Source organism: Sus scrofa, chromosome 8, assembly GCF_054392235.1.
Source record: "Sus scrofa isolate SSC_HxYL_T2T_F1_AM1 chromosome 8, Sscrofa_HxYL_maternal_Yorkshire_Landrace_v2.0, whole genome shotgun sequence".
Taxonomy (NCBI): Eukaryota; Metazoa; Chordata; class Mammalia; order Artiodactyla; family Suidae; genus Sus; species Sus scrofa.
In genome coordinates, this window is record NC_139390.1 from 78,066,245 (window position 1) to 78,082,605 (window position 16,361).

Genomic DNA, 16,361 nt, shown 5'->3' on the forward strand with positions numbered 1-16,361 from the left:
TGAAAATATGGAGGAGAAGGTCGATCAAAAGATGAATGACTGTGGTCCTGGTGTGGCACAATGGGATTGTCTGAGTCTCTGAAGACCTGAGGCGCAGTCTCCGGCCCCAGCCTGGCACAGTGGATTAAGCATCCTGAATTGCCGCAGCGTAGGTCCCAACTGTAGAGATGGCAACTGGGCTTGATCCCTGGCCCAGGAACTCCATATGCCACGGGGCAGCCAAAAAAGAAGAAAAAAGAATAATTGTTTCAGCCATTGAACAAATCACATTCCAGTAAGAAGCACAGACAAGTAATTGCAGCAAATCTTTTTAATGCCTGTCAAATAGGTGTCCTGACAAAGCAATTGCCATTTTTACATTTATAATGGATAAGCAATGAGGTCCTAGTAAATAGCACAGGAAACTATATCCAGTTTCTTGGGATAGACCATGAAGGAATATAAGAAAAGGAATGTATACATATGTATGACTGGCTCACTCTGCTGTAACAGCAGAAAGTGACACAAGACTGTAAATCAAATATACCTTAATTAAAGTGAAAAAATTTAAAAAAAGAAAAAGCACCTGCCAAGCCACCACGTTCATTTTGTCAAACACCCTTAATGCTCACAATTCGTATGAGGTTGGTATACAAAGTCTCTTACAATCTGAACTTAATCTAATTTTCAACTTCATTCTAGAGATAAATTCCGACGCCCAGGTCATGCCAGCTTCCTATGAGACTGAGTTCTGTTTTTACTAGATATGCTAATTCCCGGCCTGTCCCTTATACCCAAGAATCCCTCTGCTTCCCAACACAGTGCTGCAAAGAGCGCGGGCTCCCGCAAACAGACGTCGGTCGAAAAGCATTCTAACTTAAGTTTCATCAAGTTCAATTTAGGGGTTTCAGAAAAGAAAAGGCTGAGAAACTTGCCTGAAAGTCAGAGGTTGGGGGTGGACCATTTGGCTCTCCCCCTAAAGCAAAATGAGTTCTTTTAAAGGGTGTTTCTGTGACAGCGGGGTCTACCGAGCAGGAGCAGAATTCTAAGAGGTGAGGAACGAACTATAACACATGTCTCTCCCTTCATCCCTTTCCTCCTTTCGAGGATAAGAGGACGTGCGGCGAATCAGGATCCCAGCTCCGCTCCACGCCTCCCTCCAGCCAGCGTCCCTACCACCGCGCCCGGGCCTCTAGCGTCCCCGCACCGCATTCCTACCTCCTCGATGTAGGCCGGCGGGTCCCGCTTGATAAGATTCTGTAACTGCGGCAGGTTGCTGGGCAGCTTATTATTGTTTCTGCTAGACATGTTCGCTGCTGACTGGCTACGCAGCGAGCAATTTAAGAGAACCCACACGGCTGGCAACCGCCTACCGCCTCAGCTACCGCCAGGAATCGCGCTTCCGTGTATGACCGGAAACAGCACATGGGAAGCTCAGCAGGCGGCGCCATCTTGGCTCCTAAAGAGAGCTTGACTACGGGAGCCTCAGAGTGTCAAACTTGCTCTCAGTGCCGAAATGCTCCATTGTGATTTATGCAAGATTTCTTTTCCCCCACCCCGCCCCAGCCAACGTTTAAGTAATCTGAAATGCGAATATTTTGTTCACACAGTAACTTTTTTTTTTTTTGTCTTTTTTTTTTTTTTTTTGCTATTTCTTGGGCCGTTCCCGCGGCATATGGAGGTTCCCAGGCTAGGGGTTGAATCGGAGCTGCAGCCACCAGCCTACGCCAGAGCCACAGCAACGCTGGATCCGAGCCGCGTCTGCAACCTACACCACAGCTCACAGCAACGCTGGATCGTTAACCCACTGAGCAAGGGCAGGGACCGAACCCGCAACCTCATGGTTCCTAGTCGGATTCGTTAACCACTGCGCCACGACGGGAACTCCCCCAGTAACTTATTTCATTATCCCAACATTCCTTATGAAACAGACATGAGAATAGATTTTTTTTCCTTTTTAAAATCCCAAAGCCTTAAAGTTAGAAACTAAAAATATCCGTTGAGAATAGATAGCACTATCCTATTTTAGAGAAGGGGAAAAATATCAATGTGGGGTGTAAATTAGTTTTCCTATATAATTTAAAATACCTGTTTTTGTTTTGTTTTTAATTGTTTCTACCCAGCCTGACACAGACAAGGAGGGAAAACGGTGGTCTGAGTAAAATGTGGTCGTATCCATTGATTTAAAATGCAAATGAATTTGTATTTAAGAACCAACTGTTGGAGTTCCCGTCGTGGCTCAGCAGTTAACTAACCCAACTAGCGGGTTTTAATCCCTGGCCTCACTCAGTGGGTGAAGGATCTGGCTTTGCTGTGCGTGAGCTGTGGTGTAGATCGCAGAGGCAGCTCTGATCCAGCGTTGCTGTGGCTCTGGCATAGGCCTGCCAGCTCAGATTTGACCCCTAACATGGGAATCTTCATATGCAATGAGTGCAGCACTAAAAAGACAAAAAAAAAAAAAAAAAAAAAGTTAAAAAACCAGCTATTGGTTAGTAGATGCAAATTACTGCATTTGGAGTGGATAAGCAATGAGATCCTGCTGTATAGCACAGGGAGCTGTATCTCGTCACTTGTGATGGAACATGATGGATGATGTGAGAAAAAGAATTTGTATATATATATATTTATATATGACGGGTCACTTCTGTACAGCAGAAATTGATAAGTACTGGGGGAATGAATTAATGAAATAGGGTGTTGTTAATATAGACACTTGATCACTCACCCTGTGTCAAGCACTCTTCCAAGCACTTGACTTGTACTTAATCCTGAGACCAGCCCTCTAAAATAAGCACTATAATTATCTGCACTTTGCAGATGAGGAAACAGGCACAGACATGTTGACTGCCTAAGTTCATAGCAGGTGAGGAAGCTGAGAGTTCAATCCAGGCAGTCTTGATTGTAGCCTGTAGAAAAAAGTAGCCTGATAGTTGTCAGCTGCTAAGCTGGTCTGGCACCAGTAGATGGACAGTAGTATTTCCCTGCTTAACATAAGCAATTTCACAGACACCAGCTTTGGTCCAGGTCATCTGTGGCCACGTTGGAATGAGCCAAAAACAAGACAACTTAGTAATCACATGGAGGCACAAGCAAAATCAAGAATAATGTTCAAACCACGTTGAGTTTTTCAGCAACATTTGGATAATGATTATTTGTTTATTAATCATTGAATCAGGTACTTGTGAGGTTATTAAGGTGTAAATATAAGCAATAAATCTTTTTTTTTAAAAAGCCCACTCAGATTTTAAATTTAAAAAATTTGGTCGATTGGATCAGTGAGGATAAAAAGCATTCTCAAAACAAAAGATATTGAAATTATCAATTTCAATGTAATTCCCATCAAAATCATAAGCTTATGTACTATGAACGTTGTACTTATGTACTAAGTCACTAAAATGTGACTTATGAATAAAATATTCAGGCCATGTGGCAAGCTTTTACTCACAGTCTGTATATCAGGCACTAGGGTAAATACTTTGAATACAAAAATAAATAAGGCATGGGCATTTGCCCTAAGGAAACTAATAAAGGAGAGAAATAGACAAACACTCTTAAAATGAATAAACATGTTCCTATAATACAGCAGTGGAAGCAATAGAGAAGACATCCTAACCCAGAGGATCAGAATCTTACAGTCATGGTACTAATAGATTGAAATTCTGAAAGGAGGAGCGAAAGAAAGTCTTCTACATAAAGAAAATAGCCAACGTAAAGGGGCAAATGCTTGACAAAGTCTGGTGTGACTGAAGGTTGGGGGTGGGGAGTGCGGCAGGGAAGATGCTGAGGAAAATGAGTCAGGTGAGAGTATTTGGTTCTGATGGTAAAAGCCTTCACAAGCTAATCTAAGAAGGGTATATAGGTCAGCTCATTTTACCCCTAAACATCCTGAAGCAGGATTTTTTTTTTTTTTTTTTGATAGATGAGAATACTAAGACTGAGAGCAGTTAAATACATACATATTTTAATTGACAGGACATTGTAAATCAACTATAATAGAAGAAATTAAAAAATGTAAAAAAAATACATATGTAGTTTTAAAATGTTAAATAATGGCTATATTATGTGTAATGCAATGTACATATGTTTAGTGTGTATTATCCAGATCAACACCAAGAAAACACTATTGCTGTATTTAGTCTTAAAATAGTAAAGGTAGGAGTTCCCGTCGTGGTGCAGCAGAAACAAATCCGACTAGGAACCATGAGGTTTCAGGTTTGATCCCTGGCCTCACTCAGTGGGTTAAGGATCCGGTCTTGCCATGAGCTGTGGTGTAGGTCGCAGACGAGGCTCGGATCCTGCGTCGCTGTGGCTGTGGTGTAGGCCGGCAGCTACAGCTCTGATTAGACCCCCTAGCCTCGGAACCTCCACAAGCACCTGCAGCCCCTAAAAAAAAAAAAAAAGAAAAAAAATTAGTAAAGGTACTTTCCATCTTTTTCCATGCCCAAATGATCTTTAACCTAAAGGGAATTGTTCTAGAGAAGAAAGTATTCTTGATACTTTTGCAAAAGAGGCCCTATTATAATTATAAAATGGATCATGATAACTGTATTCAAATGGCTTAAAATTTTTCTTTATTGAAGGGCCCTAGACTAGAAGGCTATTTTAAATTGTGTTTGCATGAGGCACACTCTTTTGACTTATATCTTTATATGGGTTTCCTTTTTTGGAGCGGAAAGTCTTCTAGTAGTCCAGACGGCAGTTTGAGCACCAGTCTTGAGCCATTAAGTCTCTATTACAGGTACATTAATTGGAAGAAAGAAGATGGGAAGAGCAAAAGGGTGCATCTCCTAGCTAAATTAGCCCTACAAAAGTTCCAAACATATATACTTCTGCGTCTCTCTCCTGGGGTCAAAACTTAGTGAAATGGATTGTACTACAAGTAAGTCTTGGGCTGGGCACAAGGAGGTTCTGACTAAAGCAAGGAGAGGTTATGTTCATTTTGAGGAATGAGGAAAGGCTTTGGGAGGATGGATGATGTATTTGAGATAAGTAGAAAGACTTATCCTTCTATTATTATGATATTATGGCTGGAACTTGGCCTCTGCTCACTGGTGCCAAACAGAAAGGCAGAGACAGAGTTTTGGGCAAAGGAGTAAAAATAGCCTTAATGCTTTGCCAGGGAAAGAGGAGTCACAGCAGGCTTATGCCTTAAAGACTGTGCCCCCCTTAGGAGAGATTGGGAAGTTATAGTTTTGGAAGTGAAAAATAGGGCCGTAGATAAGGATCAGAGGAGAGGCAAGCTTGCATTGTTTTCAAAGCTGGTCTGGTGGTCTTCTTTCCAGAATAAAGAATGCTTCATTGACATCTTCCATTTGTTGGGGGTTTTAGTTCTACAGAAGAACTCACGGATATATTTATCGATATTCCTTGAGGAGGGACCAGGACCCTGCCACAAGGCTGCACTATTGTTTCTTTCTCTCTCTCTTTTTGTCATTTTAGGGCCATACTTGCAGCATGTGGAAGTTTCTGGGGTGGGGGTCCAATTGGAGCTGCAGCTGCCAGCCTATACCACAGTCATAGCAATGCCAAATCTGTGCCCTTTCTGTGAGCTACACCACAGCTCATGGCAGCACCAGATCCTTAACCTACTGAACAAGGCCAGGGATTGAACCTGCGTCCTCATGGTTGCTAGTCGGGTTACTGCTGAGCCACATCAGAAATTCCTGCACTGTTGTCTCTTGACTGCTCCTCCCTGGTCTCTGCATCTCCTCCCTTCCCTGATTAGCAACTGTTTGAACCTGCCCTTTGGAACTCAGGGAAGGTCATGGAGCCTAAGCTTGGTCCCTAAAACAAGAAATGGAAGATGCAGAAAGGTTTGTGTGCCAAGGAGCCCCACAGAGCCCTGTTCGGTATCAATGTTAAAGAATACACAGGGGATAAATAAACAAGTCAGTTGGGACAGGAAGTAATCTCCATAAGAGTTTATTAGTATCACTTATTTAAGAGAATTTTGAGGGGAGTTCCCGTCATGGCACGGGGGAAACAAATCCAACTAAATCGTGAGGTTTTGGGTTCACTCCCTGGCCTTGCTCAGTGGGTTAAGGATCCTGCATTGCTGTGAGCTGTGGTGTAGGTTGCAGACTCGGCTTGGATCTGATATTGCTGTGGCTTTGGTGTAGGCAGGCAGCTACAGCTCTGTTTAGACCCCTAGCCTGGGAACCTCCAGGTTCCAATATGCCCAAATTTCCTTGTGGGCCCCCATCCCCAAACACACATCTGCTTTCTGTCATCATAGATAAGTTTGCACTTGTAGAAACTTTATACAAATGGAACTATGCAGTATCTATTCTTTTGTGTCACTTATAGTTATTTTAAAATCCACCCATGTTGTCTGTATCAGTAGTTCACCTCTTTTATTTCTGAGTAGTATTGATCTCAGAGAGACAGCAGTGAGTGACAGATTGGAGCAAGCTCTTAATTTTCTGCTTAGAAATAGAACCTGGACAGCCTGGGTGAAAACCAGGAGTCCTAGCCACTAGACCAGCTAGAGGCTAGAAGAAGAATTGCCCTGATCCTTGCCCCTGTTGAAAGTAAAAATATTTCAAGGAGGCAAACAGTGTAAAAACAGGTATAAAGTTTATTATTAGAGTCATAGTACAACATGTGGGAGAGCACACAAATAGTTTAAGTCAGAGGCAAAGCTGTAATGCACACCCTGAAGAGGGGTGCAGGTAAGGGCTTCCCCCTGAGTGAGGAGCGTGCCAGGCAGGCAGTTTAACTCCCTCATATAGGACAGTTCTTCCAGGTCTTTGTTTACCTTGGACCAAGTATCTTGTTTTATTTCTCACACTTACTGGACATAGAACCCTCCCCAATATGCATGCACATGTTTTGACAAAGATGGATTCCAGAGTAAAGGGTTCTGGGACAGCGTCAGGACTTATTATGGCCTGGCGCTCCCACACTTTTTGACCCCTAGGAGTCTTACTGCGCACATGTAATTGGGGGAGATGGCCTTGACCCCAGGAGTGATTGATATGGTCTCTTATCTTTCTACTCCAGCAGAGCTCAGCTCCTGCAATTAACTTTCTCCTTGAGGTGGCAAAGAGAAGAAAGGCCCAATTTACTCAGCCTAACAAGTCCCAGCTATTCTCAGCCCGAGAACCCATCTACCTCCTGCCTCAGTATTTCATCATATGGATGTGCTAGAATTTATTTATCCATTCACCTGTTGTTAACTCTTTGGGTTGTTTCCAGTTTGGGGCTATCAATATTCATGTTTGAGTCTTTTTATGGACATATATTTTCTTTTCTGTTGGTAAATACCTGTGAGTAGTGAGGCTAGATCATATGATAGGTTTATATTTAACTTTTTAAGAAATGCTAGTTAATCTTTTCCTTCTACCATTCCACTGAAAATTCTTTTTATCAAGATCAGCAGCAACCACCTTGATGTTGCTAAGTCCAATGGTCAGTTTACATTCTTTATCTTAACTGCAACATTTGATATAGTTGGTCTCTCCTTCCTTCTAGAAATATATTTGGTAATTGGCCTTTATTTATTTATTACTTTCTTTTTAGGGCCGCACCCTTGGCATATGGAAGTTCCCAGGCTAGGGGTCTAATCAGAGCTGTAAGCTCTTGGCCTATACCACAGCCACAGCAATGCCAGATCTGAGCCGTGTCTGTGACCTACACCACAGCTCATGGCAACACCGGATCCTTAACCTGCTGAGCGAGGCCAGGGATTGAACCCCAAACCTCACTAGTCCCAGTCAGATTCATTTCCCTGTGCCACTTCAGGAACTCTGGCAATTGGCTTTTAAATGCTGTCTCTTCAGCAGTGCTTGTTGTGGCTCAGCGGTAATGAACCTAACTAGGATTGATGGGGATGTGGGTTTGATTCTGATTCTACTCCTAGCCTGGGGAACTTCCATATGCCGCAGGTGCCACCCTAAAACGAAAAATAAAAAATGAAAAAAAGTCTCTCTTCTTCTTCATTTGCCTCCACGCCTTTATTGTTGGCCACAGAGATCCTTAAATGGATTGAGTTACTCCTCTAGCTTCTTGCTTCACTCAGATTTAAAGCAAAAGTCCTTCAGGGACATAAAGGATCATATAAAACCTGATCCCACATTACCTCTCTGGGCCCCTTTCCCATCATGCTCCCCTCTGCCCGCTCTGCCCAAGAAAAATGGCCTCTGCGCTGCCTTCAATGTGTCAGACCTCTGGGCCTTCCTACGTTCCGTTTCCTCTGTCCTAAGCACCGCACACCTTGTTCCCTCACTCTCAGTTCTTTGCTCTCATGCCATCTTATCAGGGAGGCTTTCCCTGACCTCTCATGCTGCCTCCCACCCCACGCTCCCTTTGCCTGCTTTATTTTCCTTCAGAGCTCTTACAATCTCTGGCATATTATGTATTTACTAGCTTAATTGTTTATTGCCAGTCTTTCTACACTGACTGTGTGTTTAATAAGGATGTTGTGGGGTTTTCCCTTTTTCTTTTTAGGGCCGCCTCTTTGGCATATGGAGGTTCCCAGGCTAGGGGTGGAATGGGAGCTGTAGCCGCCGGCCTACACCACAGATCATGGCAACGCCAGATCCTTAACCCACTGAGTGAGGCCAGGAATAGAACCTGCGTCCTCATGGATGCTAGTCAGGTTCATTTCATGCCGAGCCACAATGGGAACTGCAGGATTTTGTTTTGTTCACTGCTCTATCATCCATACTTGGAATAATGCATGGCCCATAGTAGGTAATCACTTAATATTTGTTGACAGAATGAATAAATAATTTCTAGTCTTCCAATTCTTCAATCGTGTGATTTATTAAAATAAGAACTTAAAATATCTTAGATGTCCATAGACTAAATTTATCTCAAAATCAGGGAATGACTAATATGTAGATTCCGGTTATTGTCTTTCTTGTTAGAAACCAATGATCCTGACTGACTATACTCGGAAAAGCCAGGCACGTGTCAGTCCTTTTCTAATTAAAATGTTTTTTAAATTGTTAGATTAGCCACTGGAGGGAGCTCCTGCTTTTCTTTTTAGCAAGAAAATTACACCATTTGACAAAATCACTACATTCAAACTCAACAGGAAACATATCAGAAAGAAATTTGAATTCTTTTCCTATTTTCATTAGTTCATTTAATTTTTTATTGTTCTTTCTTTTTCCTCCTCTCTTTCCAGCTTTATTGTGAGTTTTACCTCACAATATCTTTATCACAATGTCCGTCTCTCCTTTCCTCCTGGTGGATGGTGGGACTACTGGGGTGGCCTTTGGACAAATCTCTGAACCCCGCTTGACATGGACTAGTCACCATCTTTCTTTGATCTTTTTCTCTTAAACCATAGCAGCCAATTTTTATTAATGTCAAAACCAGCTTTTTTTTTTTTTTTTTTTTAATCTTCTATGTGGTTACACTTAAACCTCAAAGCATGATAACATTTCACTTGGCCTTCTTCTTCTTCTTCTTTTTAGGGCTGAGCCTGCAGGATGTATGGAAGTTCCCAGGTTCGGGGTCAAATTGGAGCTGCAGCTGCTGGCCTATACCACAGCCACAGCAATGCCAGAGCCGAGCTGTATCTTCAAACTACGCTGTAGCTTGTGGCAATGCCAGATCCTTAATCCACTGAGAGGCTGGGGCTCAAACCCACATCCTCATGGGATCTGTGTCAGATTCTTAACCTGTTGAGCCACAATTGGAACTCCTCTGTTGGCTTTGAAAGAATGATTTTATGAATAGAAAGCTCCCTTGTAAGTAGACCACTACACATTGTATCACTATTTAATCTCATAATGGATGGCAAACAATGCTTACTTTTAACCTTATGCTAGATGTCTTGGGTATGCCAGCTGAACCTGGTGCTGTTTGCTGCCTTATTCTATAAAAACCTGTTACTGCTGAATTAATTTAGACAGTATAAGACTATTAATGTGAACTGAAATTGGATATTTTTCTCTTTCTTGGTCTTTTTTTAAGGCTATACCCATGGCATATGGAAGTTCCCAGGCTATGGGTCGAATTGGAGCTGCATCTGCCAGCCTACATCACAGCCACAGCAACACAGGATCCAAGCCATGTCTTCGACCTACACCACAACTCATGGCAACGCCAGATCCTTAACCCACTGGGCCAGGGATCAAACCCACATCCTCATGGATACTAGTCAGGTTTGTTACCACTTAGCCGCAATGGGAACTCCAAATTTGGATGTTTCTGGTTTTCACTGTTATAGAAACCCATCATGGGGCCCAAGATCTCCTAATACCACCATGTAATTTTTCCATTTCATGGGAAATAGAATAGGCTGTAGATAGCATTTTTAAAAATTGTAGGGAGTCCTCCAATTTATATCTCATCTCAAAATAATCTAAGACCAGAGAGGTGGGCTTCCCACAGTATGGCAGTCCTAAACCAGATCCCCATGTCAGTTTCTCTTAAAGTATAAATATATTTAGGAGTTCACATTGTGGCTCAGTGGGAACAAATCTGACAAGAATCCATGAGGACGCAGGTTCGATCCCTGGCCTCACTCAGTGGGTTAAGTATCCGGCATTGCCGCGTGAGCTGTTGGTGTAGGTCACAGACGCAGCTGGAATCCCTTGTTGCTGTGGCTATGGTGTAGGCTGGCAGCTACAGCTTGGATTCTATCCCTAGCCTGGACCCTCCATAGCCTGGAGTAAAGGGAGCATCATTGTACAAAGTGGCCAGATTAAGCCATCAGGTGTCCATTAAGCAAAAGTGACTGCATACAGGGCCAAACACTGAAAAGGGATGATGTTTGGGGAGCCCTTTGAGAAACCTCAGAGATCATAGTCTCTCACGCTTGTTTTCAGATGAAGAAGCTGTGAGACTTGCTGAGGCTACACAGCCCATGAGTGGCACCAGAAATATCCTCCAGTCTTTAGATTTTGAGGTTCTTGGTTGTCCTTCCATCTGCAATGTTTCTCCCAGTGTTTGAAGTCTGTGTTTGGGGATATGGGAGATAATAATAAAGATAACAGCACCTAATACTACTGCTTAAAGTAAAATGTTGTTTGTAACATGTGTTATTTGGGTTCTTTGGGATGCAGGCTCTGAGACAGAGTCAGATGCACAAGACGTTTATTAGTGGGAAACTTGATCAAAATAAAAGTAGGAGGAAGAAGAATTGGGCAGAGGCTGCCTCAGAATGGGATGCAGTTCTAAGTTTTAATCAGCCCGGTGGGGACCTCCTAGTGAAAGCCTGCCCATCAGGGGAGTCCTGCCCTGGGGTGAAATGACCAGGCCTCAGTATTCCTTCAGTCAACATGGACTCAGCCCAAAATCTGAGGTAGTCCAAGGTGATGCAGCTGGAGGGGGGCAGCTCACTGCCCTCCCTGCAGCTCAACAAGTTTTTTGCAGAGGTTGATCCAGGCAGCACACCTCTGTGGCTGCCATATAACCCGTGGCCCCCAAGTTCTGTTTTTCTGGAGTCTCCAATATCCAAATGAAATGACATTAGACCCCTAGCCAGGGAACCCCCATATGCTGCAGGTGTGGCCCTAAAAAGACAAAAGACAAAAAAAAAAAAAAAAAAAAAAAAAGAAAAAAGAAAGAAAAAAAAGGAGTTCCCGTCCTGGCGCAGTAGAAATGAATCTGACTAGGAACCATGAGGTTGCAGGTTCGATCTCTGGCCTCTCTCAGTGGGTTAAGGATCCAGTGTTGCCATGAGCTGTGGTGTAGGTCGCAGACATAGCTCAGATCTGGCGTTGCTGTGGCTGTGGTGCAGGCCGGCAGCAACAGCTCCAACTTGACCCCTAGCCTGGGAACCTCTATATGCTGCAGGTGTGGGCCTAAAAAGACAAAAGACAAAAAACAAAAAACAAACAAACAAAAAAACCCCACAAATAAAATGGCTTAAGCCCCTCTTCCACAAATTATGAGAAGTCTAAGATCTCTCTCAATATTTTCAAACTCCCCAGGCAGGCTTGCGTTTAAAACTGAATGTTACCCAGTGGTGTTTTAAAGCAGGTCATCCCACCACAGGAAATTTCTCACTGGTCTTCTGTACTTTTACCCTAACATGCTCTCATTTGTACAGTTGCGCTCCCATCCCTTTCTGCCTCTGCCTCTCTCTTTTCTTTTTTTATGGCCTCACCCAAGGCATATGGAAATTCCTGGGTCAGGGATTGAATCTGAGCTTCAGCTGTGACCTATACCCCAGCTGCGGCAATGTTGGATCTTTAACCCACCGCACAAGGCTAGGGATGGAACCTGAGCCTCCAAAATGACCTGAGGCAGTAGGATTCTTAACCCACTGCACCACAGCAAGAACTCCTTCTGCCTTTCTTTGCTGTTCTAGGACTCCCAGTACTCTCCCTAGCTACCAGAGGTGATTTCTATTTCGTTATTATTTGGGGAAATTTAGCTTGCTTTTTCGTTAACTTTCATTCCATAAAAAGCCCCATCCAGCCTGCGGCTAATTAAAGGCTCCAAACAAGAGACATCTGCATTGAAATACCTTCTGCCGCTTTTAAAAGTGTAGGAGTGATTACCGGCATTTCTGTTTTTAAGTAGCAATAATTTTTCTACTCTGTTATACGATTTACTTTGAAATTTCTCCTCTCACAGTTATAAATTTTGATGTTAGGTCCTCTTTCTGGAGGAAGTTCAGGTTGCCTACTCTTGATGGTTATGGAAAGCTGATGGTAGGTGGCTGGGCCTCCTTGGTCCTACGATTTATGCAAAAGACAGAGGTCAAAGCCTTTTTCCCTGAAGATGGAGATATCAGAAACTTTTTCCTGTTTTTGTTTTTAAGAAAAATGAATCGTTTACGAAAACAGCCAACTGCAAACAGTAAAGTGAAGTATTCTAGTTAAAGGATGAGATTTTAAATTTCGTATGGCAAACTTCTAAAGAAAGCAAATAATTACGTATAATTTGACACCTTTCCCTCTAATCGTTTACCGTTTTGCCCCAGTTCACAATCTTATTCAGAGGTAGATTTGATTGCTCATTTGTGATTTACTTACTTCCTTAAAATGTAGGGTCAAAAACCCTCCTGGGAACTTTAAATTGACTTGGTATCAAAATGCCTCAAGTGATCTCTCAGCCACTGTGACTACCTAGGAACTAATTAACTTCTTAAATTAAATTTTATTTTATTTAAGAATGATTGAACTATAGTTCATTTACAAGGTTGTGATGATTCCTGCTGTACAACAAAGTGATACTGTCATATGTATACACATACCCGTTCTTTTTCGGATCCTCTTCCCGTATAGGTTATCACAGAATATAGAGTTCCCTGTGCTATATAGATCCTCATTGACCATCCATTCCACATACAATGGTGTACATAGGCCAATCCCAAACCCCCAGTGCATCTCTTCTTCCCCACCTTTCCCCTTTGGGGACCATAATTTTGTTTTCAAGTTCTGTGAGTCTGTTTTTGTTTTGTATATGAGTTCATTCATATCCTTTTTCAGATTCAACTTCTTATCAGTAAGAAGGTTGTTTGTTCTCCCTTCTCACCTAATGTCACCCCCTATACTGGCCAAAAGAAAAAGTGACAGTACCCTAAAGCAACTCCGATTGTAACCTCTCTCTTCATCTTCCTTTGTAATAAGGAAACAACTTCCCATTTTCCTGAGAGGGATAAAGAACCCTCAAATACTTTCCACCTAATTAACTGGCATTTCAATTTAAAAGTGTAGCTCACAGATGAAATATTTTTACCGATGACCACTTGCTCTAATATGTAAACTTTGGCTACCAACTGATTGCTGGTATAGCAAAATTATTTAAATTTTAAGTCAGAGAACAATTCCTAATAAAGTCACTTTACAACAGGGTAGTCACAGGGGGAGGACTTCAGTGTGACCAGGAGCATTCTGGGATGGAGTTATGGAAAAACAAGCCTTGCATCATAGGTGGGAATCAGATAGATGGGGGGAGGGGAGGAGGTGAATAAAAGAGCATGGGCCAAGCTGAAAGCTGAAGTGAGCATGGTAAATTTAGATGACTGTAATAAGAGTAATTCAGATTGAGTTGAAAAGGTCATGGAAGAAAATTTAGGGTAAAGCCTATGTCAATCAATGGAAAAATACACATTCAGTGCTTCCTAAGTGCCAGGCCCTGCCATAGGCACTATAGGTGCAGTGGTGTAGAGGACAGTGTTTTCTGTAGTCAAGAAACTTCAGTTAGGGAGTTCCTGTTGTAGTTCAGTGGTAAGGAACCTTACTAGTATCCATGAGGACACAGGTTTGATCCCTGGCCTAGATCCGGCATTGCAGATCTTTCTTTTTCTTAAAAAGAAAAAAAAAAGAAATTTAAAGTATTGTTTGTGGTGGGGCAGGAGACAGGAAATGACTACGTAAATTTTTCTTTTTCTTTTTTTTTTTTTTTAGGGCCGCCCTTGCAGCACATGGAAATATGGAAGGTCCCAGGCTAGGGGTCAAATCGGAGCTGTAGCTGCTGGCCACAGCCACAGCCACAGCAACGGGGAGTCTGAGCCACCTCTTTGACCTACACCACAGATCATGGCAATTCGGGATTCTTAACCCACTGAGCAAGGCCAGGAATGGAACTTGCATCCTCACGGGTACTAATCGGGTTTGTTTCTACTGAGCCACAACAGAACTCCAAGTTACTAGATTTTTTAAATCGTGTGCCTTCTAGGTAAAATTAGAATAGACATTCCCTGTATGAATGTTTTAATGTTTTTTTTTAAAGGAGCAAAATTTGTATTTATTTATTTACCACTTATATAATGATTTTTATTTTTTTCCATTGTAGCTGGTTTACAGTGTTCTGTCAATTTTCTACTGTACAGCATGGTGACCCAGTTACACATACATGTGTACATTCTTTTTTCTCACATTATCATGCTCCATCATAAGTGACCAGACATAGTTTCCAGTGCTACACAGAGGATCTCATTGCTAATCCATTCCAAAGTCTTTTAAAAAATTCCTCTAAGAAATTCATATGGAAAATAATACTAATAATGCAAACATAAACTAACAAAAGATTAAAACATAAAACAATCAAGGAAATAAAAGATGTTTTAATCTTTTGTTAGTTTATGTTTGCTTTATTAGAATTATTTTCTTTCTTTTCTTTTTTTTTTTTTTTTTGTCTTTTTGTCTTTTCTAGGGCCACTCCCATGGCATACAGAGGTTCCCAGGCTAGGGGTCAAATCAGGGCTGTACCCGCCGGCCTACGCCAGAGACACAGCAAGGCGGTATCCGAGCCGCATCTGCAGCCTACACCACAGCTCACGGCAACGCCAGATCCTTAACCCCCTGAGCAAGGCCAGGGATCGAACCTGCAACCTCATGGTTCCTAGTTGGATTCATTAACCACTGAGCCACGACGGGAACTCCTATTAGTATTATTTTCCCATGAATTTTTTAGAGGAATTTTTTTTAAAGCCACTTCTTCATTTTGTCGAGATTGGTTTAGCAGTCTATTTTATAATCCTCATAATCCTGGTTCTAGTCTAGAGTTAGCGATGGAGGACTGTGCCCAATAAGGGCAACCCATCGTCTCAAAGTGCAGAAAGTGATGGACTGAGGGCACGTGTCACTCCCTCCCAGATGTGGAAGTTTCAGTTTATCCGTGGAAATTCAGTAAGTGACACAGGATCACTAGACAAATGCATTGAGCAAAACCACCAGTATTGCTGATTTCAGATTTATAGTAAATCTTCAGTTTTTTCTTATTTTTCAGACAAAAGTATGTTGTAAATACTTGCATTTCATCTGCCCCATAGGGTGCACACACCCCACTTTGGGAAGTACTACAACAGAGAGGGTCTGGGAAAAGGATGGCTATTTCACTAAGGGTGATAAGGGAAGAAGACTGAAGTGACATTTAAGTGGAAACTCAAATGATGAGGCAGGACCAGCTGTACAAAGAGTGCTTCGGGCACAGGTGTATCAGTGAGGAAGCACAGTCACTCTGAATAGTATGGGAATAAAGGATTTACTACAGGAATCAGAAGTTACACAGGTGAGGGAGGATCTTGGGAAATGAAAGTCTGGAAGGTGAGACATGGAATTGGAGAGATTCGCAGATCAAGCCTTCAGAAGTACTGGTACAGTTGTACACGTAAGAGCTTGTAAGAAAAATCCAAGAAGCTGAGCCTGTCCAGCTGCCAAAATGGGACTGCTAGGCGTCTGTGGGAAGCTGTTGCTTCTGTATAACTACTGTCTTTCTGGGTCCACTTGCGAGTATCTGGTGGAGGGCCTGTGACCATGGTTGTCAGAAGGCCAGCAGTGGTGAAGACAAGGTGAGCTGGGAGGAGAGAGAGGGCAAGGTGGGATCCACTGGATTCACTGGTTATATCCCATCAGGAGTAATGGTCATGCCTGCACTTCTGTCTTGCACGTCTCACACATGTGCCTCTTTGGCTAACTCGAACCTAGACCCTTACAAAGAAGGGGATTCTGGGAAACAGAGCTCCCAGC

The 16,361-nt window shown here is 42.6% G+C and overlaps 1 protein-coding gene across 6 annotated transcripts in view; it reads right to left on the reverse strand.

The window, feature by feature from the left end:
* SDAD1 (SDA1 domain containing 1) overlaps window positions 1-1,375 on the reverse strand; it is a 31,481-nt gene extending 30,106 nt beyond the window's left edge. For all 6 annotated transcript variants that reach the window (XM_084972524.1, XM_003129088.5, XM_084972523.1 and 3 more), the window contains exon 1: window positions 1,198-1,375. Coding sequence is in view for 1 of the 6 variants with exons in the window: in XM_003129088.5 (XP_003129136.1) it covers window positions 1,198-1,287 (90 nt within the window). In the remaining 5 variants the exon portion in view is untranslated. The remainder of the gene's footprint in view (window positions 1-1,197) is intronic.
* Window positions 1,376-16,361: the final 14,986 nt, after the last annotated feature.